The sequence below is a fragment of the Chiloscyllium punctatum genome, chromosome 8 (genome assembly GCF_047496795.1).
Source record: "Chiloscyllium punctatum isolate Juve2018m chromosome 8, sChiPun1.3, whole genome shotgun sequence".
Classification (NCBI taxonomy): Eukaryota; Metazoa; Chordata; class Chondrichthyes; order Orectolobiformes; family Hemiscylliidae; genus Chiloscyllium; species Chiloscyllium punctatum.
The window spans coordinates 43047950-43075043 of record NC_092746.1 but is presented as its reverse complement, the minus strand read 5'-3'; the positions used below and the strand labels follow the sequence as shown (position 1 = coordinate 43075043).

Sequence of the window (27094 nt, the reverse complement as noted above, 5' to 3'; positions counted from 1 at the left end):
AGGTTCATCACATTATCACATGACTGAAATAATTACTCATTAAAATCATTAACAGAAATATAAAACAAATATGAAACACAATATATCAGGATAGATTATTCAACTCCTATAATATTACAGTTTCCTTGTTCCCTTTCCCTGCCAATAACTACCCTAAACTCTTTTCTGAATAGTCTGATATCAGCAATAGCTGACCTCATTATCAAATCCCTTTAGAACATCATGAATTTCATCTTCCTCCTATTGCTGTCCCAGTCATGGCTAGCATTAAATCTCATCTCAATGCTTTTTACATGTTTGGCAAATTTTAACTGCACTCTTGCTATTGAAGATTGCAACTTAAGGAGTGTTAATAGACAAAAAATACAACTAAAGATCAAAATGTTATGAATTGCTGTTGTCTTGTGGAATTCAGTACAGGATAACTGCATGTTTCATTTTCCTATTCCAGACTTTCAAAATATTTCAATACATCTTAGTTTTGTTATGATTTTTAAAATTCACTATATTTATGGGTGTGATTGGACATTGGTGGTGATGGAATTTTGTTGAGAATCTGTTGTACACCAATGTAACATTTCTCATGAACACAGTTGAACTGCTGTTATCATAGAAACATAGAAAGTGAAAACCGCTGGCAGGCCTTTCCAACCGTCAAGCTTGCTCTGCCATTCAGTATGATTGTGGCTGATCATCTGCCTCCATGCTCTGTTCTCGTTTTCTTCCCCATACCCTTTCATCCCTTTACCACTAAGACTTGTATCTAACACCTTCTTGAAAACCTTCAATCCTTTGCCCTCAACCATTTTCTGTGGCAGAATTTTGAACAGATTCACCACGTTCTGGGTGAAGTAATTTCTTCTCATCTTAGTGTTCTGACAAATGTGCTACTTGAGACGTACTATTTGGAATGCTGCAGCCTACCCTTCACACAAAACTGGCAGATAGCTGTGTCTATATTTCATGATGTGATGAGCTCTTACTTTCTATTGTATAGGGTGGTGAGTGCAGTACTGCACTTCCACAAAATGGAAAGAGAGATGACATGACAGGTAGTTCTGTTTTTTGTAATCAAACCATTTACTGTGTAGAAATTAGATTAATGGTAATTCCTGATTATATGCCGAAACCTCTTAGAAGAGGTCTAGAGAAACATTGAGGGAACAAGATTGAACATTGGATGAGCAGCATCCAACAATTGGCTGGTCAGGCTGTGAATAGAATCCTAAGAGATTTTCAAGTTGATCCCCAAAGTGGCCAATGATACTTTTGAACCTTCAAGGCCACAGCCAGGACATTGGAACCATTTCCAAGTTCAAACCTCAGTTAAATTCTATTTTTGTGCTTCAAGTACTAAGATGATGTTTTTTCTACCTGGCCCTTTTGGGGTAATAGAAAATTGATCAACTTCTGTTCCAACAACTGGCAAAATACCGGGAGTTGTGTATCAGCTACCTGTGGCTGCTGATAAAAACGTTTAAAGGCTCCCTGAAAATTAAATTGGGGAAGCAATAAGGTCCAAATGAATTATCTGTGTTACAGTAATGAAGCAATAAATGACTGAGGTAACTACTGTAGGAGCAAGGCCACAAATGACCTGTGGCAGTATCAAGAATACCACTGGTATTTTTTGTGGGTGATATTGCACCGAGTGGCATTTTAGTAGTACCAGTTTGTAAAGATATGTGGATAGAGTTGCAATTTCTACATCACTTCTAAGGAATCCTCAAAGTGGCAATAATCTCAGTACTTATATTTTAACATAGAAGTTATCCTAGCTTTGAGGCAGTCACAGGATTCTGCAAGCCTGCAAGATATTTTAAAAATGAAAAGAAATTTAGCTACAATCATTAAATTTTAAAGTTTAATTAGGTACAATGCTTTAGCACCTGTTGGTGTGGTGCACAAATATATTTGCTCAGCTGTTAACAAAACAAAACTTCTGTTCCACAGTAATTTAAGAAATTCCAGTCCCATGGATAGAATATTATATGGGAGATGAAAACTATTATTCACTTATTTGCGCATTATTCTGGCATTAGCTGTGTTTAATAATGAATCCAATCAGCATAAAGATTAAAATAAAGATTTAAAGTTGGCCTTATACAAATATCAAAATGAACTGTTTTAAATCTGCAAGTATTTGGATGAAAATGGGGTATCTGGGAATTAATTCTAAAATGGAGGAGAAAGCAGCAGAATGTATATCATATATTCTGAGAATTGGTCAAAGTGCATACCAAACTGCATCAGATATGCATTTGTCTTTTAGTAGTTGGTTGCAGAACCAGTGGAACTCCATATTATTGGTTGTGCATCCATTAAGCTTTAGTTATGTTACTGTTACAGCATTTATCCAGAGAAGGATGTGCATGTTGTGCTAAATTCCTAGCTGTAGTGGTTAAATACCTGAGAAGACTTTATCCCTTGAACCTCCTGATAACACAAAATCCAGCTATATTTATGGGTGTCTTTTCTTATTTTATTGTACATAAATGACTTTTAATTTGAATTGACATAAGTAAGTGTATATATTTATATTCATTCAGCTGTTTTGTAGTTTGATCCATATTCAGTGTGTAAGCTAGCAAAAACTTCAGCATTATCTTTCAAATATAATTTATTGCTTTATAACTTATGAATTATGTTTCGAATTGTCTTGAATTCACTACTAGTTTGATCTATGAGAAATACTAGAATTATCAGGTAGAAATGTATATTTATTGAGGGAGGTTCACAGCTGAGAGAGATTACAATATAAAACATGTAAATTATGCACAATTCTGTGTATGTAATTTATTGAAAAGCATTTGATGAGAAACAGTGTATATGTCCTAATGTTTAAATTAAACTTTGAATATTATTGTGGACCAAAATTGTGTTGTTTATGTTGAGTTGATAAACTGATTTATTTTGCAGCATGAAATACACCTGTGCTACTTATATTACTAAATGTTAAGTTGTCCTGAAGACTTTATCCAACATGTAAGAGACTGTTACTTTGTATAGTACGTTTAGTGACATAGAATTATATCAAAGCAAAACAGGGCTTGTTGTAGTAAAATGAAACCTGTTTTCTTTGACACCGCTGTAAGTTATTGGAATCACATGGATCTCTTCGTGGAATCCTGAAAGATAAATGTGATAAAATAACCAAATTTTATCTTGTTGATGCCATACTTGAGTTAAGAAGCAGAATTGTTCAAACAATGCGTGAAATATAACTTATTAGCTCCTTCTCTTGCACACATTTTGAAAGGTTGTAAAAATATAACTTTGAAGTGCACATGTATCAGAGTAGCAAGAAGTGAGTACTGAACTACTAAACTGATAGGGTCATTATTTCATTGATTGTAGCAGTAATGTGGTGTTGCATTCTAGTGGTGTTTTGTGATCCTTGTTTTGTGATCTTTGGGCCATTTATGTGTTCAAATCCCATGTTATACTTTTGACATAGTTGGTAGGATCCCACAGCCCAAGTCATGGACCTTTTGTGAAATATTCAGCAGTTTCTCTGTTCCTGTCTCGCACCCTCCTTTTGTCCTAAGTTATCGCTAGGGCCAGGAACCACTGATTCAACATCCCCACAGCTCTGCATGTACTTGCAATCAACTTTGATATATGATATGCAAGAAATTACCATTTCCACATTGGCCAACTGCACATTGATATTTGCTCCCTGGATTTTGCCAATTAAATTTGAATAAGTAGCTGCTGCAGGGTGGAAATCCATTTACAGTGTTACTCATCTGTCTCTAATATATTCCTTCCCATCTTGAAAATCAAAATGTTACCTTCTTTATTATGTATTTTTAATCTCTTGATCCTTGTTAAGTTTGAGCTCTTTTTGTTTTGCACTGTGTTTTAGGGTGAATCACTGTTAGTTTCTGTGAGGTCAGGCCAGTATAACAAGATCTGTAGCAGCAGGTGGCGATGGTGAGGGAGGGCACTGAGCTGTACAGCTGGAGAACCATTGAATGAACTCTGTTGGGTGGAAAAGGTATCCATGGAGAAGGGAAGCCTCAAGGAGAGAAGCGTCAGACAGGCAAAAAGTTTCCTCACCTGGATGTAAATCACAATTTAATTTAGTGCAAAAACTTGTCTTCCCTTGTTAACCTTAACTACTTTTCAAGTTTGTAATGACCTGATGTCATTGTTAAAAAAAACCCTGATCAAATCTCATGTTACATTTCTTACGTAGTTGGCAGGATTCCATAGACCACATCATGTTGGATGAGGTTCAAAGGTGCATGTCTGAGATGGAGCAGAGGAGTTGAAATTGGCAATGTCCATGAGGGAGGTGGAAGCTGCTCCAGTATATTTCGAGGCTTGGGTACCGCTGGAGGAACTCAAAACTGTAGACCAAACCTAGGCAGAGGGGCCCCATGTGCATTCCCGACGCTGCGGAGGCAAAGAACAGAAACAGAGTATACCTTCTTAGATCTGTTTATTTGAACATGCTGTTGTTGTAGACAGTGACCTAATTGGAAGAAACACCTCAAAACTCTTTCAAAGATGGACATCGATGAATTCTGCTGTCACTAAATATGAAGTGATTCTCAGTAAAGGTAACAATAACATTGGGTATTGAGACTTGGTGCACTATAGGTGACTAAATGTGTCCAGCCAGTAAACATTCCTTACCACTTGATCCTATCACTGGGAAGACATCTGGGACTTCCAGCAGAAGCCTTCAGATTAAGGTGTCATCTGAGAGTTATCAAGTCTGTTTGTGTCCTTCATTGTTCTCTTGATGAAGAAAGACAGAAAACTGAAGATATATAAATTACTGGTGACTTAACACAAGACTCAATGATGTTTAGCCTCTATCTAGGATTAAAAACACATTCCAAAGGTTTGAAGGATTTCTGCAGTCTTGATTTGACACATTGCTTAAAAAGACATGGGAAAACAGTATTCTGATCAGGCATGGGGATATTTTATGTGTACATGACAACACTGTTTGAGCTCTGCAATGCCTTGCCACCTTATTGCATGTAATAAATAAAGCTTTTGATGACCTTAATTTCCTTATGCAACTGGACAATATACTCATCTTCCACTTGACATTTGGGGAAATCCTTGAAAGATTCAGCACCATCTTAAACTCATACTGACATTTTAAGTTTAAGTTAGATCAGAGAAGTGCCAAGTTTTCCAGATAAAAGCACAGTACCTGGGGCACTTTGTTACCAAGGCTGGCTTTACTCCTGATGATGAGAAAATCCATGTGGTAGAGGACTGAACCCAACCTAGGACTGACAGGAAACTGCATGGGTTCCTTTTGTCCAACTGGTTACAACACGAGGTTTGTGTAAAGTGATGTAAAGTTAGCTGCCCCACTCCATGTTTTGCTGAGGAAATCGGAGAATGCGGCAGGAGAGGTTGGGAAAGGATGTACAAGGCGGGACTTGAACCCCAGCATATGATGATCCCTTTTGTATGCTCAAGCAGAAGCTCTTCTCATCACCTGATGTCTGACTCTCTTTCATACTGGAAACCAACTTAAGTTTCCTCGGTCTAGGAATGAAGCCATCACAGGTTCAAATGCAGAAAAGAACGGTTATCACTTATGCAAGTCAGAGCCTCAAGCCAAACAAGAGGACAAATATGGAGAAATATTCAAGTATGAAACTTGAACCACTATTCTGAGTTAGGTTATGTCCCAGAAGTTTAAAAACATTCTGATCAGTGCAGAACTTTGAAGTGTTTACAGACAGTAGCTCACTCAACTACTATCAAATATCTGCCAAGTTTGAACATCAGACACCCAATGAACCATGAATCCATTCCATTTCAATTCCAGATTCAGTATATTTTATGCAAAAGTAATGCAAATGGTGCTTTTTTGGCAGAAGACTGAGCACAGGAGGGAACCTACCTCTGCCCAACTGGAAGGGACTGTTGCTGATGCTAGGCTCTATCAAAAGTCAATGGCAGCATGCTGACCCTAATTCTCCATGACATTTGGACTAAGATTCAATGCAGATCCAAATCTGGTCGAGTCCAATGGAGTCAGGTGTGGGTTCGTGTTTGAAATATATCTCGAATGAGGATCTCAACCAGCTTCACCTGATTGACACAGGCATCAGTAGACTCTATAGGAAAGTCCAATGTCCATCATTCCGTTGCCAACTGATGAGAGAGTCTGAACTTTTGAGTGCCTGGAAGAAGAGGATAATGGTGTCCTCACTTACCTGGTTCATGATAGAGGGAGAGGTGAACCAGTTGATCCTTCCTGATAGCCTGAAGTGTTAGTAGTAGTTCATGAGTAAGCAGGACTTGAAGCAATTGAAAAGACCACTGCCCTGACCATAAATGATGTTAATGGTTCGGGATGACTACTAGCACAGTTGTGAGAAGTGGACCTTGGCCAAGGTAGAAAAGTGACTTTAACCCAGCATAGAGTCTCTGGTCACCTCAAAGTGGAGTTGCAATGGATTGTACAGTCCTTGATCCCAGTTAGAACAGGACTGAGAACATTCTTCTACTCATGGAGATTTTCACTGAGCTCATGCAGGTCATTCCCACCCCATGACCTTAATTACAGTGTGTGATTGGTTTACCCATTTTGGTGTTCCATGTTTGATTCACAGTGATCGGGGGAGCAACTTCAAGGGCAAGATCCGACAGGAGCCTCGCAAAATCTATGACATTGCCAAGAGTCATACCATCCCCATTGTCCCGAGGGTAATGGACAATGTGAAAGATTCAATTGTATGGCTGCATGACCATCTGTGGACCTGGGTCCTGACAGTCAACAAAAGTGGCTCAATTACCTTTTGGAGCTGGTTTATGCTTGTAATAGCACCTTGCTCTCCACACTGTCTCTTCTTTGGATGAGAATTAGCCCTTCCTGTGAACTACCTCCTCCAGCATGGAAATAGCCAGGTCAGTGACTGGAGAGCCAAGAACACAAAAGGCAAAACCAGGAACTTGCGATGACATCCAAGAGGACTGAGAAAAAAAACATTAAACGTTATAAGGCTGACATGGCTGACCTTCCAATCAGCACAATGCTATCCCTCCAAAACAGTATGAGGTGTTGAAAGAAGATACAGGATATCTGAGACCCAGAACCCAAAGAGTCATTAACTGGCTGGACACAGGTGACTACCTGTATTGTTGAACTGCTGGTGGTGGGGCAGGGGGCACAATATCAGAAATGATTCACAGGGACTTTACTCGAGGCCAGATGTCTTATGGATGACGCAGGGCAAGCAGCGCTCTCAGCAGTATTGCAGAACCTGACATGTCAATACACGATGATTCAAATGAAGTGTTGTTGAAAAGTGATGAGGAGCTCTGGAGTGATCAGTATGTTGTGCATCCAGTGTGGTGCTGCCTACTTCCACCCTTAGAAAATAGAGCTTACCTTCAAGCAGAAACTGAAGTAACAAGATCCACCAGACATTTCGCTGCTGGAGATCTGACTGACCTAGACCCATGCAAGGGTGATCCACCTCACAGTCTGGGTATCTTGGAAGGTACCAGTATAGAAAAGGGGCCAAGAAGGTTCTATGGAGCCAATATTAGATACCATTGCAACCTTTACCATTTACTCAGATTGGTGTTAGAAGAAGAGTATGCTGCCAATAATGTGTGTGTGAACATTCTAGCCATCGTGGCACTATTAAATCTGCTAATCACAAAACTGTTTAGGAAATGGTCAATGTGTGGAAATGCTAGTTGCCAGGAAGGCATGTCTGAAGCAGGGAGGTGTGCGATAGAACCTCCAGCAACAATGAGAGAGCATTGAGCAGGGCAGCTGGAGCAGTCATTAACTGGCCATCCCTGGAGGAAGGGCTATATTTCATTGGGGGAAGAGGCCTTGTGGGGAGAAGGATCCAGTCAAAGGATTTCCTCAACCAGATGTAAACCACAGCATTTAATTGCATGTAAATATTGTATCTTCCTTATTTGTTTATTGTATACCAACACATAAAATTTATGTTGAATATTCCTCGCCAAGGAATGTTGATTGTATTGCATTGGAAATTTCTGGTTTAAAATCTCTCAAGTCCTATTCCTACTGTGAAGAGAACCACAAAAAGAATATCAATGCAGGGCGCAAGCTCACTGTCAAAACTGGTTTTGCAAAAATCTGCAAAACAAAGACACTTGCCCCTCGTATTAAACAAGACATTTCATGTGCACCCAGCATTCAAGAAACTTTGCAACTGAATTTGGATTTTCAAACAATGTATTTGGTGGAATAATTTTGCTTCATTTTGCATGGAAATCAATTGTTTTGTTAATTAAATGTTTCAGACAATAGTAGGAAAGTTATACGTAGAAAATGAAATAAAGTGACATCACCTACCCTGTCCACATTAGATTGATTTTTTAAGCCAAAGAAACTAGAACCATCAGAGGGAGCAGCACAGTTCTGAAACTTTCCACGTTAATCTCTTTCCATTTGTGCCATTCTACAGCAAAAGATCGACATTTCATGGGAGTTTGTAAAAGGGAAAATTTGCTTGTGATGGTAAATAGAGCAATGCATACATTTTCCTGGCCTACCACGTATCAAATACAGAAGTGTTTCAAAACTGAGTAGCCTGGCAATATTGAAATGATTAATCAATGTCTTACAGGCAGTTCTTCAAGTATTTCTCAATTTTGCATCTCTATCATAAAATATCTTCTCATAAAAATTTCTCAGTAATTGACAATGGAGTTCTTTTGAATTTTAGTAATTGATGAAAATCAAAGCCACATACATTATTTGACAGTTATAGTAAAACTTACTTAAAAATATCATAGCTGCCCTTTAAAAAAAAACACTGTATTGGAGCCTGCAGTGTCTTTATCCATATTCTGTCCCATAATCCTTTGTGGACCTCAAACCCACATATCCAATGGTCATTCAGGAAGTTCAGCTTCTTCCGAAAGCAGCTTTAGCAGTTGGAATCAGAAGACAAAGACTCACATAAGACATTCCATTGAAAATTAATTTCTTCGTGCCAGCAAGGCAGATAAAGATGCTTTTCAGATGTGTTTAATGGAAACTGTGGGGTCAACAGCAATTTCTGACTCTATTAGCTTTTTATAACATTTTTGTACTTCATTTTAAGTGAAATTTAGGTGTTTAATCAAGAATTAAAAAACGTTATTTGGCCATATTCAAAATAAACAGAGCTAAGGTTGGGAGAGGAGAAAGCATGTGGATCGAAACCTATAGCTCAACAGATAGCCTTCCTTTATTCAATCAACTGTTTAATACATCATCCATTAGCCACCAACAAATGAACATAATATCCCTATGATTTTAAAATTGAGTTTGAAACTTATGGTATTAATTTTGGTCAAACTGTCTCTCTTTTCAAAATATTCAATATGATTGTCTCATCCTCCTCTTCCCTGATGTAGAAGTAATCTGGTCATTCTGTCAATGCATGTTTGTTTTCACATAAACTGATTTTCCCCATTAGTGATTCTTGCATGTACGTTTATACATCAAGGATGTAACAGGGTTGTAATGTCAGTAATTATGTGAAATTGTGATATGATCCTTAGTGTTGGTTAGATGCAGACTAGATATCTGTTTATGTAATATGTTGATATTACTAACAATAAACCAATTAATTTTGTAAAAGTTCATTCAACTGCAAGTCATTAATCAGAATGTGTCAGTATGTCAGGAGACTGTTTTGGTGGAATGAGAGATTTCAGAGAGTGGTAATAGGAATTTGTTTCCTCTAAAAGAGTTTTATGGACAGACAGAAAAAATATCAAAAAGCATTAGTTTGTTTTCACTTCAAAGGATCAGGCTCTTTGCTTCACAAATAAAAAGCCATAGCTTGGAAAGCTTTTTGTTTCAGTTCACAAGCATCCTGGTTAAAGACCAATGTATGTATGAAACTGTTTCTCCCAGAGAAATGAGTTAGATTAGAAAATAGGCAATAGACAATAGGTGCAGGAGTAGGCCATTCTGCCTTTCGAGCCTGCACCACCATTCAATATGATCATGGCTGATCATCCCTAATCAGTATCCTGTTCCTGCCTTATCTCCATAACCCTTGAGTCCACAATCCTCGAGAGCTCTATCCAACTCTTTCTTAAATGAATCCAGAGACAGGGTCTCCACTGCCCTCTGGGGCAGAGCATTCCACACAACCACCACTCTCTGGGTGAAGAAGTTTCTCCTCATCTCTGTTCGAAATGTATTTTTAAGCTGTGTCCTCTGGTTTGACACTCACCCATCAGCGGAAACATGTTTTCTGCCTCCAGAGTGTCCAATCCTTTCATAATCTTATATGTCTCAATCGGACCCCCTCTCAGTCTTCTAAACTCAAGGGTATACAAACCCAGTTGCTCCAGTCTTTCAGCGTAAGGTAGTCCCGCCATTCCAGGAGTTGACCTCGTGAACCTACGCTGCACTCCCTCAATAGCCAGAATGTCTTTCCTCAAATTTGGAGACCAGAACTGCACACAGTACTCCAGGTGTGATCTCACCAGGGCCCTGTACAACTGCAGAAGAACCTCTTTGCTTCTATACTCAATCCCTCTTGTTATGAAGGCCAGCATGCTATTAGCCTTCTTCACTACCTGCTGTACCTGCATGCTTACCTTCATTGACTGGTGTACAAGAACACTCAGATCTCTTTCTATTGCCCCTTTACCTAAATTGATTCCATTTAGGTAGTAATCTGCCTTCCTGTTCTTGCCACCAAAGTGGATAACCATGCATTTATCCACATTAAACTGCATCTGCCATGCATCTGACCACTCACCTAACTTGTCCAGGTCACCCTGTAATCTCCTAACATCCTCCTCACATTTCACCCTGCCACCCAGCTTAGTATCATCAGCAAATTTGCTAATGTTATTACTAATACCATCTTCTATATCATTAACATATATTGTAAAAAGCTGCAGTCCCAGCACTGATCCCTGCGGTACCCCACTGGTCACTGCCTGCTATTCCGAAATGGAGCCGTTTATCACGACTCTTTGTTTCTATCGGCCAACCAACTTTCAATCCAAGTTAGTACTTTGCCCCCAATACCATGCCCCCTAATTTTGCTCACTAACCTCTTATGTGGGACTTTATCAAAAGCTTTCTGAAAGTCCAGGTACACTACATCTACTGGATCTCCCTCGTCCATCTTCAGAGTTACATCCTCAAAAAATTCCAGAAGATTAGTCAAGCATGATTTCCCCTTCATAAATCCATGCTGACTCTGACCTATCCTGTTACTACTATCCAAATGTGTCGTAATTTCATCCTTTATAATATACTCCAGCATCTTTTCCACCACTGAGGTCAGACTAACTGGTCTATAATTTCCTGCTTTCTCTCTCCCACCTTTCTTAAAAAGTGGTACAACATTAGAAAAGTTAGGAAATAGATTTAACTCAGTGTAATTCTTTTAATTTGAAAATTCCAAACCAGAAATATTTGGAGAGAACCCTGAAGGGGTTATTTGAAGCTGAGAAGGTCTTGGCTGAGTTGTGAGAGTTATTTGCTGAGTGTTGTGCAACAGAATTCCTAGCCTTTGACCTCTCGTAGCTATTGTATGAATAGGACTGGTCAATGCTAACCTCAATGGCCTGCTTCCACACTTTAGGGATTCCACCTCTCCAAAGCCTTGACCCTCCTTATCGCTCTAATCAATAATTAAATAATTTCCAGTCCTCTGTATTACACTGTCCCACTTACATGTGCAAGCACGATTTTAATAATCACATTGTGGAGAATGCTGTAGTTTCATCCAGTGCATCATTTTCAACTAAAATTAAAGTAAACAATTGAGCACCACACATTGAAACATCCTAAAAGTCACGTTGACTTACAAAATGACAGCATCAAATTACAATCTTACTTCTATGATCCAAAATGTCAATAATAATGACATCCACTTAAATTGCCACTTCAATGTTAGTTAAATGTCTCAAAACTCTTCACTGTGTCTTAAGACCATAAAAGATATATGATCTTTAGGGATTCCGTTATCTTTGTCCCAAGCTCTAAATTACCTTGCCATGCGCCTCCAACATTATTTCATACCTGTCTCTTTGACTAAAGTTTCACTCATCTGATCTAATATCTCTTTGTGTCATAAAGGTGTACTATAAAAGAAAGTATGACTTGGTTAGAAGTTCAAAGTTTACAAGGAGAAGACAGGAAATGGTGTTGAAAAACACATCAGCCATGATTGGACCAGATTTGATAGGCCAAAAGACATAATTCTAATCATATATCTTTTATGGTCTTAAGACACAGTGAAGAGCTTTGAGACTAACATTAATGACATTTTGGATCATAGAAGTAAAATTGTAATTTGAGGCTGTCAATTTGTAGGTTAACATGACTTTTAGGATGTTTCAATGTGTGGTGCTTACTTGTTTACATTAATTTTAGTTGAAAATTATGCACTGGATGAAACTACAGCATTTTCCACAATGTGATTATTAAAATCATGCTTGCACATGTAAGTGGGACAGTGTAGTACAGAGGACTGGAAAGTAATCTAACTGCATATTTGGCTGGACTTGGAGAATATTGAAAAGAAAGCTTATGTGGTGTCCAGAAAGATAGCGGTTACCAACAGGCTAACTGTTCATCCAGATTGTTTTCTTTCAAATGATCTTGGAGGTTGAAGATTGCACTGATAAATATTTAAGTGACATTGAAGCCAAAAACATCAGCAACATTGGGGAAATGTACAGCATTATGCAAATTACAATATGGCAACAAAGCTGTGTGGCCAAACTAGTCTGTATTGTGGAGAAACTAATAAATGAACATATTTCAGAAATGAATGATTTACTTGTACAGTTGGACGTGAGAATGTTGTAAATACTTCATTATCTGGGTTCAAGTTGCACTTTCATGCTCAAGTTCATAACATATCTCCTTGATGCATGCGTGGCAAAATACTTATCACTTGGATATATAGCTCTTATAGCAGTGAATGAAGACAAGCATTGTTGGTTTATTTGTAATTAAGGATCATGCAACTGAGAACACAGTTGGGAAAGATCTTTGAGAATAGATCCTGCGAAGGTGAAAAACATCACTGTTCCGCAGTCAAGAAAAGAATGTGAACCATTGGTGTGTATATGGGTGTCTTGTGCGTTCACTGCTTAGCTGTCTTAGTTGTGCATGCTGGGTTTTTTTTGTTCCATTGTTGATTTTTTGTATTAATTATGTTACATTGTGCTGAAGTTAATCCTAGAATATTGTTAAAGGAAGCATTGTAAAGCCTGTTGAGCTGTTGAAGGATTGAAGCAAGATGTTTAGTATAAAAACAAATTGATGTCTAGTTTTCTTGGGAAATAAAAATACAATTTATTGATTATGGTCATCCAAAGTTAATGTTTTCAGAGGAGTTAATATCCATTAAAGATATTGGCAGGCATTAATATTATCTGTTAATGACCTGTTCTCATGTTGAGGAATGTTTATCTGAATTTCTGCACTTTTCTTATATTAAAACATGTTTTCATCTATTAAAACAGAGAAGATGTGATCAGTTGCTATACTTTCTGTGGCAGGATGAATGACTATTCTTGGTATATACTTTGAGTTTCTTCAACATGTTCCTATGTATCCATGTGTCCCTCAGTTTCGAGTGGATTTCAGACTGGATAATACCTTGTCCTATAACAAATTGATAAAATAAAGCCTCAATCCCAGGACTAAAGCCCATTGTGCATTTAATTTTCAGATTATCTATACCCAGTCCAGTTTGTTCCTATACTATTTGAGGATCTTCAATATTGTCTTCCTTTGCATTTACAGACAGTAGGAGTAACTCTCCACTCCCCAAGTATGCTTCATCACCCAAACCAAACAACAGTTACATGTTCAAACGAGAACCACCAGAGGGATGTGAAAAGGTGAAGGTCTTTGAGGAAATGACGTACGTACTTATTCCTTTAATTCTTGTGTTCTTTTAGAAATTATCTAAACCATTTGTGATTTATTTATTTAATCAATGGATTTCCAGAACTTTGAAACAGAGACGTAAACATCCTTTTACAAACTGTGGAGACAAACAAATGTTATGTTGTGGTTGTACAGGACATTGGTGAAGCCTCTTCTAGAGTACTGTGTCCTGTCTAGACTCCATCTTATAAGAAGGATATTATTAAGCTGGAGAAGGTTCAGAAGAGATTTTCCAGAATGTTGCTGGGAATGGAGAGTTTGAATTATAAGGAGAGGCTGAATAGGCTGCAACTGTTTTCACTGGAGTGTAGGAGTTTGAGAGGTGACCTTCTAGAGATTTAAAAAATAATGAGGGGTATGTATAAGATGAATGGCTGGTGTCTTTTCTCGAGGGTGGGAGATTTCAAGTCAAGGAGGCATATTTTTAAGGTGAGAGAAAAAAAATTTAAAAAGTTATGAGAGGCAGCTTTTTTACACAGAGAGTGGTTCATGTGTGGAATGAATTGTCAGAGGAAATGGTGGATGGAAGATCAGTTACAATATTTAAGAGATATTTGGATAAGCACATGAATAGGAAAGGTTTGGAGGGATATGGGTCAAGCATAGGCAAGTGGGATTCGTTTAGTTTGGGATTATGATTGGCAAGGACTGGTTGGACTGATGGGGCTGTTTCCATGCTGCATGACTCTATGGCTCCATGAAGTTTTTCATCTTTTTGTGGAGCTGTCTTCTTATCAGGAATACACAAGTTCAAATTCTTTATTTGATGAGCAGATTTTGGAACATTTGGTAACAACAAAAGCATATATGCTTGCTGATTCTTTACAGTTTCTTACCAGTAAATTAACTACCGCACGAGGTTGCTAGTATTGCAATATTCTTCCATACACACTAGAGAACCACAACTCGGCATATACAAAATATTGTTTGCACAGAGGAACAGAGGTTCCATTCTCAATAAGATTCTGCAAGGAAACCTGTGGTTGAATTTCTAAGTGAATCTGAAATGGAAAACAAACTGTTAATTGATCTCTTTGGGAAAAAAAAGTGCCAGACTACAGAATATGAATCTCTGAGATCAGATCATGGCAGCATTTTTAGAATCAGAAAATTGTCACAGAACAGGAGGTGGTTATTTGGCCCATTATGTCTTTGCCATTCTCCATTGGAGCAATTCACCTTCTCCCACCTTCATGCCTTCTCCCCATAGTGCTGCATGTTTTACCTTTTCAGATTGCAATACATATCCCTCTTGAATGCCATGAAAACAGGGCCCAGATTCTTCAATGTATCTATTGTATTGAGATTCCCCTCATCCTGGGAACAATTCTTCTGAATATTTTTTGCATTCTCTCTAGTGTCTTCAGACCACCCCTAAAATGTGGTTCCCACAACTGAAATCAGTTCTCCAATTGTTTTACGCAAGAGCAACGCATTACTTTTTCACTCTGCCCTTATTAAAGAAGCCTCAGATAATGTATGCTTTATTAACAAAGTCGTTGTCTATTATGCCACCTGCAATGGTTCTTACGTATGTACACCCTCTGCTCCTACATCCTTTTAGAATCTTACCTTTAATTTTCAATCGTCTGTCTGCATCCTTCCCATCAAAATAGATTATTTCACACTTCATTGCATTAAATTTCTTTTGCCAGTTGATATCATGTTACGCTAACCTATCGACATCCTTTTGAAAGTTTACATTATTTTCATAAGTTCATAATTGTTCAGTTTTTTTTAATCTTCTGAAAATTGTAAAATTGTGCTCTGTACACCAGGAACCGCAAGGGTTTCAACATTGATCTTTGAGGAAATCTGCTACAAATCTTTCTCCAATTTGAAAGTATCTATTAACTAGTTCTTTGTTTTCTATCTCTCTGCCAGTTTCATATCCATAATCATACTATAACTTTTCTTTCTGAGTCATAACTTTGTCCAGAAGTCTGTTGTGTGGCACTTTCATCAAGTGCCATCTGAAAGTGCATATTCAGTACCCTTATCACCTCCTTTAGTTACCTCATCATAAAAACTCCAGTAAGTTATTTGAATATGATTTACCCTTAACAAATTTGTTCTGGATTTCCTTAAAAAAACCTGCATTTGACAAAGTGGCTGTTATTTTGTTCTGACTGTTGCTTCTGGAAGTATCCCCAACACATAAATTACATTGATTGGCCTTTTTCTTTTTGTATTTGATCAAGCGATATGGGTGCAAATATTATCACTCAATAGCCCAAGCATGGGTGTAGTCCAGGTTTTGCTGCATATGTTCATGGACTGCATTAGTATTTGAGGCTTCTGTTAAATCATTAACAAACATCCACACTTCTGATCTTACAATGGAGGAAATATTATTGATGAAGCAGCTAAAGATGGTTGGGCCAAGGACAGTACACTGAGGAGCTCCACTAAAGATGTCCTGAAGCTGAGATAACTGACCACCAGCATCTTCAACCATCTTCCTATGTGCTAGGTATGATTCCAATCACTGACCTCTAAACCGCTGAAGCCAGACGCCAATTCGAGGACACCTCCTCCTACCGCCCCCTCAACTATGACCCCACCCCCCATCACCAAACCACCATCTCCCAGACCATACAGAACCTCACCACCTCAGGAGATCTCCCACCCACAGCTTCCAACCTCATAGTACGGGAACCTCGCACTGCCCGGTTCTACCTCCTTCTCAAGATCCACAAGCCTGACCACCCTGGCTGACCCATTGTCTCAGCATGCTCCTGCCCACTGAACTCATCTCTACCTGCCTTGACACTGTCCTATCCCCCCTAGTCCAGGAACTCCCCACATACATTCGAGACACCACCCACGCCCTCCACCTCCTCCAAGACTTCCGTTTCCCCGGCCCCCAGCGCCTCATCTTCACCATGGATATCCAATCCCTCTACACCTCCATCCGCCATGACCAGGGCCTCCAAGCCCTCCATTTCTAACTCTCATGATGTCTCCAACAGTACCCTTCCACCGACACTCATTCGTTTGGCTGAACTGGTCCTCACCCTTAACAATTTCTCCTTCGACTCCTCCCACTTCCTCCAGACCAAAGGGGTGGCCATGGACACCTGTATGGGCCCCAGCTATGCCTGTCTCTTTGTTGGCTACATAGAACTGTCCATCTTTCGTAGTTACACCAGCATCACTTCCCACCTCTTCCTCCGCTGCATTGATGACTGCATTGGCGCCACATTGTGCTCGTGCGAGGAGGTTGAGCAATTCATCAACTTCACTGACACTGGACCATCTCTGACTCCTCCCTCCCCTTCCAGGACCTCTCCACCTCCATTAACGACGACCGACTTGACACTGACATTTTTTTACAAACCCACCGACTCCCACAGCTACCTGGATTACACCTCTTCCCACCCCCCCTCCTGCCATCCCCTATTCCCAATTCCTCTGCCTCTGCCGTATCTGCTCCCAGGAGGACCAGTTCCACCACAAAACACACCAGATGGCCTCCTTTAGAGACCGCAATTTCCCTTCCCACGTGGTTAAAGATGCCCTCCAACGCATCTCGTCCACATCCCGCACCTCAGCCCTCAGACCCCACCCCTCCAACCCTAACAAGGACAGAACCCCCCTGGTGCTCACCTTCCACCCTACCAACCTTCGCATAAACCAAATCATCCGCTGACATTTCCACCACGGACCCCACCACCAGGGATATGTTTCCCTCCCCACCCCTTTCCACCTTCTGCAAAGACCATTCCCTCCGTGACTACTTGGTCAGGTCCACGCTCCCCAATAACCCACCCTCCCGTCCTGGCACCTTCCATGCCACCGCAGGAACTGTAAAACCTGTGCCCACACCTCTTCCCTCACCTCCATCCAAGGCCCTAAAGGAGCCTTCCACATCCATCAAAGTTTTACCTGCACATCCATCAATATCATTTATTGTATCTATTGCTCCCGATGCGGTCTCCTCTACATTGGGGAGACTGGACGCCTCCTAGCAGAGCGCTTTAGGAAACATCTCTAGGGCACCCACACCAATCAACCACACCACCCTGTGGCCCAACATTTCAACTCCCCCTCCCACTCAGCCGAGGACATGGAGGTCCTGGGCCTCCTTCACCGCCGTTCCCTCACCACCCGACGCCTGGAGAAAGAACGCCTCATCTTCCGCCTTGGAACACTTCAACCCCAGGGCATCAATGTGGACTTCACCAGTTTCCTCATTTCCCCTTCCCCCACCTCACCCCAGTTCCTAACTTCCAGCTTAGCACTGTCCCTATGACCTGTCCTACCTGCCTATCGTCTTTTCCACCTATCCACTCCACCCTCCTCTCTGACCTAAGACCATAAGACCATAAGACATAGGAGTGAAAGTAAGGCCATTCGGCCCATCGAGTCCACTTCGCCATTCAATCATGGCTGATGGGCACTTCAACTCCACTTACCCGCATTCTCCCCGTAGCCCTTAATTCCCCGAGACAACAAGAATCTATCAATCTCTGCCTTGAAGACATTTAGCATCCCGGCCTCCACTGCACTCTGTGTCAATGAATTCCACAGGCCCACCACTCTCTGGCTGAAGAAATGTCTCCGCATTTCTGTTCTGAATTTACCCCCTCTAATTCTAAGGCTGTGCCCACGGGTCCTAGTCTCCTCACCTAACGGAAACAATTTCCTAGCATCCACCCTTTCCAAGCCATGTATTATCTTGTACGTCTCTATTAAGTCTTCCCTTAATCTTCTAAACTCCAATGAATACAATCCCAGGATCCTCAGCCATTCCTCATATGTTAGACCTACCATTCTAGGGATCATCCGTGTGAATCTCAGCTGGACACGTTCCAGTGCCAGTATGTCCTTCCTGAGGTGTGGGGACCAAAACTGGACACAGTACTCCAAATGGGGCCTAACCAGAGCTTTATAAAGTCTCAGTAGCACAACGGTGTTTTTATATTCCAACCCTCTTGAGATAAGTGACAACATTGCATTCGCTTTCTTAATCACAGACTCAACCTCATGTTGACCTTTAGAGAATCCTCGACTAGCACTCCCAGATCCCTTTGTACTTTGGCTTTACGAATTTTCTCACAGTTTAGAAAGTAGTCTGTGCTTTTATTCTTTTTGTGAAAGTGCAAGACCTCGCATTTGTTCACGTTGAATTCCATCAGCCATTTCCTGGACCACTCTCCCAAACTGTCTAGCTCCTTCTGCAGCCTCCCCACTTCCTCAGTACCACCTGCCTGTCCACCTAACTTCGTATAATCTGTAAACTTTGCTAGAATTTCCCCAGTCCCTTCATCCAGATCATTAATATATAACGCGAACAGCTGTGGCCCCAACACTGAACCCTGCGGGACACCGCACGTCACCGGCTGCCATTCTGAAAAAGAACCTTTTATCCTAACTCTCTGCCTTCTGTCAGACAGCCAATCCTCAATCCATCCCAGTAGCTCACCTCGAACACCATGGGGCCTCACCTTGCTCAGCAGCCTCCCGTGTGGCACCTTATCAAAGGCCTTTTGGAAGTCTAGATAGACCACATCCACTGGGTTTCCCTGGTTTAACCTACTTGTCACCTCTTCAAAGAATACCAACAGGTTTGTCAGGCATGACCTCCCCTTACTAAATCCATGTTGACTTGTTCTAATCCGACCCTGCTCTTCTAAGAATTTAGAAACCTCATCCTTAATGATGGATTCTAGAATTTTACCAACAACCGAGGTTAGGCTAATTGGCCTATAATTTTCCATCTTTTGTCTTGATCCTTTCTTGAACAATGGGGTTACAACCGCGATCTTCCAATCATCCGGGACTTTCCGTGACTCCAGTGACTCTTGAAAGATCTCAACCCAATGCCTCCGCTATTTCCTCAGCCACCTCTCTCAGAACTCTACCTTTCACCTTCATCTCCTCCCCCACTCGCCTATTGTACTCTATGCTACTTTCTCCCCACCCCCACCCTCCTCTCATTTATCTCTCCACCCTTCAGGCTCTGTCTGTATTCCCGATGAAGGGCTTTTGCCCGAAACATTGGACTTTTCTGCTCCTCGGATGCTGCCTGAATTGCTGTGCTTTTTCAGCACCACTCTACTCCAGAATGATTCCAACCAATGGAGAATTTTCTTGCATTTCCATTTAGGGGACATTTTGTTAGGGCTCCTTGAAGTTATGCAAGTCAAATGCTGCCTTGATGTAAGGTACAATCATGCTCCTCTCACCTCTGGAATTGAGCTCTTTTGTCCATGCTTGAATCGAGGGAGTAATGAGGTCAGGAGCCAAGTGGCTCTTGTGAAACCCAAACTGAGCATTAGTGAGGAGGTTATTCCTGTGCAAGTGCCACTTTCTAGCACATTGACGAACCCTTCCATCACTTGACTGATGATCAGGAATAGACTGATGGGATGGTAAGTGGCCAGGTTAGATTTGTCTTGCTTCTGGTGTATGGGACGTGCCTGGGAAATGTTCCACATTGTTGGATAGATGCCAGTGTTGTAGCTGTACTGTAACAACTTGGCTAGGGGAATGGCAGCTCTGGAGCTCAACTCTTTAGTACTTTGCCTGAGTTTTGACAAGGCCTGAAGCCTTTGCAGTGTTCAATGCCCTTCCGCCTTCTCTTGATATCGTGTGAGTGAATTAATTTGGCTGAAGACTGATATCTGTAATGCAGAGGAATTCAAAAGAGGCTAAAATGGATTATTCATTCAGCACTTCTGGCTGCAGATGGCTGTAAATTAATAAGCCTGGTCTTTTGGACTTATGTAAACATTGAGATCCATTAGGATTGGGGATATCTGTGCAGCCTCCGGTGAAAAAAAGTCATCTCATACTCAAACATCCACTTAGTGTCTCTTTCTATAGTTGCGGGCCTATTTGCTGAGTTTCTCCAGCATTCTCTATTTGTTTCAGATTTCCAGAATCGACAGTATTTTCCTTTTATCTGGACCAGACGATCTGGGCTCAAGATCCACCTGTGTTATGATGCATCCAAACAGGCATTTTAGGTGTGATGTGGAATGAACTGCTAATCCATTGTGCTTTGCAAGTATGAGTTCAGATCCCACTCTGGTCTGAGATACACAGATTTTTAATCAGTAAGGTAATTGAGAGGTATGGGTAAAGGCAGCAAAGTGAAACGGAAGGTAACCGGATCAGCCGTAATCTCATTGACTAGTGGAAGACACGATGGTCTGAATAACCTATTTCTGTTCCTATATCTTATGGTCTTCTGTTATCTTTAGTAGAATAAATCATTATTTTGTAAATTTCTGTGACAAAATGTTTTCTGTTTACAAATATACCCTGGATGAATGGCTGGAGCTTTATTTATTCATTGAATGTGGACATTACTAACTGGACCAACATTTATTGGCCATCTCTAATTGCCAATATTGCTGTCGGTTTGGAATCACATGTAGGCCAGAGCAGGTAAGGAAAGCAGATTTCCTTCCCTAAAGGTCCTTAATGAAGCAAATGGGTTCACCATTAGAGTAGCAGACACACATTTTGGTCCCAGGATTTATGAAGATCAGAATAAATGTACACAGGAAGATGGTGGCAGAGGGGATGGGAGGGTGGTTTGGTGAGAATATGTAGATACAGAGATTTTGCTGATTTTAATTACAGGATTTCACTATCATTTCTCAAAATTATATTCCCTGCCTATTAACCAGCCTTGAAAAACTACTTAACTACTGTGCAGACTGAAAAAGACCAAGCAAACAGAAAATATTATTGTTCATTGGAGCATAGCAACAAGGACCACAATTATTTGCTTGAGATTCACTTGAGGCAGAATGGGACTTACGGCTAATCATGTGTGCATCATTCGTTAAATATTCATCTATTCTAATCCCATTTTCCAGCACTTGGCCTGTAGTCTTGTGAGCTGTGGCATTTTATGTGCTCATCTAAATAGTGTATAGATAGTGACCACCCTTTCAAGCATTGAGTTCTAAATATCCACAATCCTATTGGTGAAAACATTTTCCCTCAAATGCCCTCTAAACTTTCTGATCCTTAGCTTAAAACTGTGTCCTTGAATATTATAGAAACATATAAAATTATGAACGGAATAGATAGGATAGAAGTAGAGAGGATGTTTCCACTGGCAGGTGAAACTAGGACAAGAGGGCATAGCCTCAAAATTAACAGGAGCAGATTTAGGACTGAATTAAGAAGGAACTTCTTCACCCAGAAGATTGCGAATTTATGGAATTCCCTGCCCCAGTGAAGTAGATTATACTTCCTCAGTAAATGTTTTTAAAGCTAAGATAGATAAGTTTTGAACAGTAAAGGAATTAAGGGTTATTCTGAGAGGGCAGGTAAGAGGAACTTTGGCCATGAAAATATCAGCCATGATCTTACTGAATGGTGGGGTGGACTTGAAGGACCATTTGATCTACTCCTGTTCTTAGTTCTCTTGTTCTTGATAAGTCCTTCCACTGAGGGGAAAAGTTTCTCCATATCTACCTTGACTATGCCCCTCAGAAATTTATGCACCTCAATCAGTTTCCCTTCTTCAGCTTCCTCTTCTCCAAGGAAAACCATCCCAACATACCTAATCTCTCTTTATAACTGAATTGCTGTGGTCTAGACAAGATCATGGCGAATCTCTTCTGCACCCTCTCTGCTATAATCGCCACCTTCCTACAGTGTCGTGACCAGAACTGCACACCGCGCTCCAGCCAAGATCTAATGATGTTATACATAGCTCCATAACAACCTCCTAGCTACTGTATTTGATGCCTTAACTGATAAAGGTAGGTATTCCAGTGCTGTGAAAGCCTGCCAGGTTTCCTGGATCTGAGAAACTTAACTGGACACTTGAATTTAAATCAATTTCTCAAATGCATTGTCAAAGCCTGATTTAAATATTAGAATGAAACGTTATACCTTTCCAAGACAGGAATTTATACTCATTCTATTTGCATGTGCCACATGAGGTGCAGGTACAGCAGAGATGACTCGGGAGATTTTGATGCAGATGTGGGTTGGATTAAAAGGAAAGACCTATTTGGTTGAACAGTCAATGATGAGGTTCCACAAACTGACTATTAGAATTGAAGCTGAGGAAATAGGTTTTGAAAAATTGCTGTCTGGAATAGATTACTGGAACATGCCACAGGAAAAAAAAACTAGAACAGAAACAATTGTACCTCTTTATTGAGAGAATGTTGATTAACTGCTTGAAGCAAGCAGTGGGGTTTGAGGATAATTTTGCTATACTTTAGCAAAGGTTTGATACAGTGAGCTGTTTGGCCTAATAAAAATGCCATTCATTCTGATAGTAGTGCAGGTGCACGATCATTAATCCGAAATCCCGAAATCTGAAAATCCCCAAAATCTGAAGTTTTTTTTCTCCATAATAAGATTGTTTGACATGCAAACAGTAAACCACTCAACTCATATCACTCAGATGTGATGTGATGACATGACCCGGCATTGTCAGGCATCAATTCTGTCTCAGAAGTCACAGGCGCAACTGATGTTAGGTAAGACTTTTTAAAAATTTCACTGTTAAACTGTCACTTATTCTGAAATCTGAAAAATTCTGAATTCCAAAAACCAGCTGGCCTCAAGGGTTTTGGATAAAGGATTGCGTATTTCAAGATTGAGAAAGTTGAAAATCACACAACACCAGGTTATAGTCCAACAGGTTTAATTGGAAGCACTAGCTTTCGGAGCACTGCTCCTTCATCGGGTGGTTGTGGAGTGCACAATTATAAGACACAGAATTTATAGCAAAAGCTTACAGTGTAATGTAACTGAAATTATACATTGAAAAATACCTTGATTGTTAAGTCTCTCATCAGTTAGAATGACCATGATAGTTTCACTTCTTTCATATGTAAATTACAAAACTTTTTTAAAAAGCTACATTCTCAGGTTAACTGTAACAATTGGTGTCAGCGCAGATAAGATGGTGACATGTTGAAGGTGTTAGCCCCCTGTGTTCTCTATCTGTGCCATAATGTTTAGACTAGTTTTAATCTAAAAAGTGAGTTAACAGAGTCTTACATGGTTTCATGCAGTTTTTGAGCAAAGTGCAATGTAACTCTGCAAGTACAAATTCACCCCACAAACGTGTGTGTGTGTGTGTGTGTGTGTGTGTGTGTGAATGAGTTGGGGATTTGTGAGTGTCTGTGAATGAGGTGGGGATTTGTGAGTGTCTGTGAGAGAGTGTAGATGTGTGTATTACTGTAAAGTGGTCGAGGTGTGTGAGAGGGGGAGTGTGTGTGTCTGTAGGAGTGTGTGTGTCTGGGGTGGGGGTTGTGAGTGTCTGTGAGAGAGTGTGTATATGTATGTGTGAGTGTGAAGTGTCTTAAGTCTGCGAGAGGGTACGTGTGAGTGTGGGAGTGTGTGTGTGTGTGTCTGTGTGCGTGTCCCTGTATAGGAGTGCCTATGTGTGTATGCACGCGCGCACATGTAAGAGTGTCTGTGTGTGCGTACAGTGCAATGATGGTCACCTTTAGCATGACATGAACCTAAGGTCCTGGTTGAGGCCCTTCCTATGGGTACCGCACTTAGCTATCAGCCTCTGCTTGGCCATTTTTCGCTGCTGCCCTGTCCCGAAGTCCACCTTGGAGGATGGTCACCCGAAGGTCCGAGGTCGAATGTCCTGAACCGCCGAAGTGTTCTCCAACTGGGAGGGAACACTCCTGTCTGTTGATTGTTGTGCGGTGCCCATTCATCCGTTGCCGTAGCTTCAAGAAGCTTCGAAGCTACTTGGATGCTGCCTGAACTGCTGTGCTCTTCCAGCACCACTAATCCACATTCTCCCCGTGTCAGCGTGGGTTTCCTCCGGGTGCTCCGGTTTCCTCCCACAGTCACAAAGATGTGCAGGTTAGGTGAATTAGCCACGTTAAATTGCCCGTAGTGTTAGGTGAAGGGTTAAATGTAGGGGAATGGGTCTGGGTGGGTTGCTCTTCGGAGGGTCTGTTGGGCCGAAGGGCCTGTTTCCACACTATAAGTAATCTAATGATTCAATCTAACTTGATTTCTTCCGATTACTTGTGGTTGAATGCATTCTCCTGGCTATGTTGTCCTTAATGGATGAAAGCACATTTTCAGGATTTCTGGTGGTATTAGCAAGCTGAAAACTAATCCCATTACTATATTTCTATGCCTTTTACAAGAGGTGCTGTTTAATACAAAATCCAGCTCTAGTTTAACTGAAGGAAGTTAGAGATGTAAATTTATCTTTAAATATTGTTCTTTATGGTCTGCATTCTCTTTCGCTTTCACCTTTGAATATCATTGCAGAGGAAGAAAAAAGGCCTTTCCACTTAAATAATTTGAATAAACCCAGAGAAGGACTGTTATTAAGCATTTAATACTGTAGTGAGAATAAAGTGCAACTGGGCGAGCACTATTTCAGTATTTTTACTACATTTCAACTGTTCAATTCTCCAGAAATTTGGTGTATAGCAGTCCGATCAGTACATGTAATGGTATCAGGTAATTTCAATTTCACACAAACAGCTCAGAAACATGCTTCACTGTTTCGCATGAAGAGCTTATAAGTGATTTCATGGGATCTATAACTTTGTTCCCTCTCAATGTGATTATGGAAATTATTTGTCATGGAATTATTTGCTAGCACAGTGTGGCCTGTAGCAATTACCATAATCTGTAATTAATATGGAGGTGTAAAGTTACTTCCCATTTAAGATGGAGACGAAGGCGTAGTTTTCTGAGAGTGAATAATCTTTGGAATTTTCTATTCCAGAGGAAATGACTGAATCTAAAGCATTTTTGGGCCAAGTTTCCATGTGGTCAAACTTCATGGAAGGTCTCTCTTTGCGAGGCTTAGGGAGATTTCTGTCTGTTATTGCCCCAAGTGTATTTTCTTAAAACCTTAATGCCCCATAGGACATCTCACATCTGATGCTTGTCTGATTCTACTTGCTTTAGCTGAAAGAACTTGCCATCGATTGAATATCCCAGGATAGACTAGTATCCATAGTGCATACACCATATTTAAAAGGCCATTGTCATCAAGATAAGTGTTTGCACTCCAAGTTGCCCTTCACTAGTGTGATGGCTCAGCAGCCACAAATGTATGCCGCTCATGTCAAATAGCTGGTATGGCTGACATTTCCTTGCACATACAGTTCCACTTTCTTGCCCCAGTCACTGTCTAACTACCAGGTCCCACATCTTACCAGTCCTTAGCTACATTTCATTCTACTACCACCCTCTTGAAGTCACTGCAACTTTGTATCCAAAGCCCACTGTAGTCCAGCATCTTACATACAACGTAGGGAATGAGATAGCAGCACACCATACGCGAGCCCCCATTCTGCCCCCCACAACCCCACCCGCTTCCCCAACCCCATCCAACCATGCCCTGTCCGACTCATCCACCGTCTGCTCCCCTGTCCAACTCAGCGCCCCCCCACCCAGTCATCCCCCTAACCCCATCCTCTGACCAAATCGGCTCCCGCACGCACCCCCCCTCCCCCACCCTATCAGCCCCCGCTCCCCCCGCAGCAGCTGGACTGGACACCAACAGTAAGACTGCTGCTGCCTTTGGAGGGGTGAATCTCAAAATAACTTGCTTGCACACAGACATGCAGACACACAGACAGACCCACACACACACAGACACACACACACGCGCGCAGAGGACAATGTTGGAGAGAGTACCTGGGGAAGGGGGGAGGTTTAAGGTACACCCCTGTGTAGAACTCCAAGGGAAGTGTGGGGGGGAGAGAGTGAGAGAGAGAGAGAGCGGGCAGTCATTTGGAGACGGTGCCTGGGCTTTCATCAATGTTCAGGACTGTTCTCGGCAGCATCAGTGTTGGAAACACCTCTTTGATGTAATGTTTTGTTGGATAACCCGAAATTCGGATAATTGATATTTGGATCATCGAGGTTCCTCTGTACTTTGCAGAATTGGCTGCACGCAACTCTCATTGACCGGAACCAGAGTTTAATTAGGCCATATCTCACTTGTAATGCCTGATGCAGCTGAGCTCTGTCATGAGCAAGGACAGCTTGCACCTCCTCAGTGTCCTGATCTTCCTCCTTGGAAGACTGCTCCCTTTCTCTCATTTGCTCAGCATCCAGCATATCCTCTCTTTGCCTATTCCAATTGTGCACACACCCCCAAGAAGTGGTAATAGTGATCACAGATCACATGGACATTACTGAATGGAGCCCCTTTCCTGCTGATGAGTTCTGCAGTGTTGTGCTACAGCCCTCTGTGTCATATGTGTATAG

The 27094-nt window shown here is 41.0% G+C and overlaps 1 protein-coding gene across 2 annotated transcripts in view; it reads left to right on the top strand.

Moving 5' to 3' along the window:
• The window catches only part of LOC140480493 (glucocorticoid-induced transcript 1 protein-like), a 226278-nt gene that overhangs the window by 193260 nt on the left and 5924 nt on the right, over positions 1-27094 (top strand). For both annotated transcript variants that reach the window (XM_072575420.1, XM_072575419.1), the window contains one exon: positions 13751-13871. In XM_072575420.1, coding sequence (XP_072431521.1) covers positions 13751-13871 — 121 coding nt within the window. The remainder of the gene's footprint in view (positions 1-13750; positions 13872-27094) is intronic.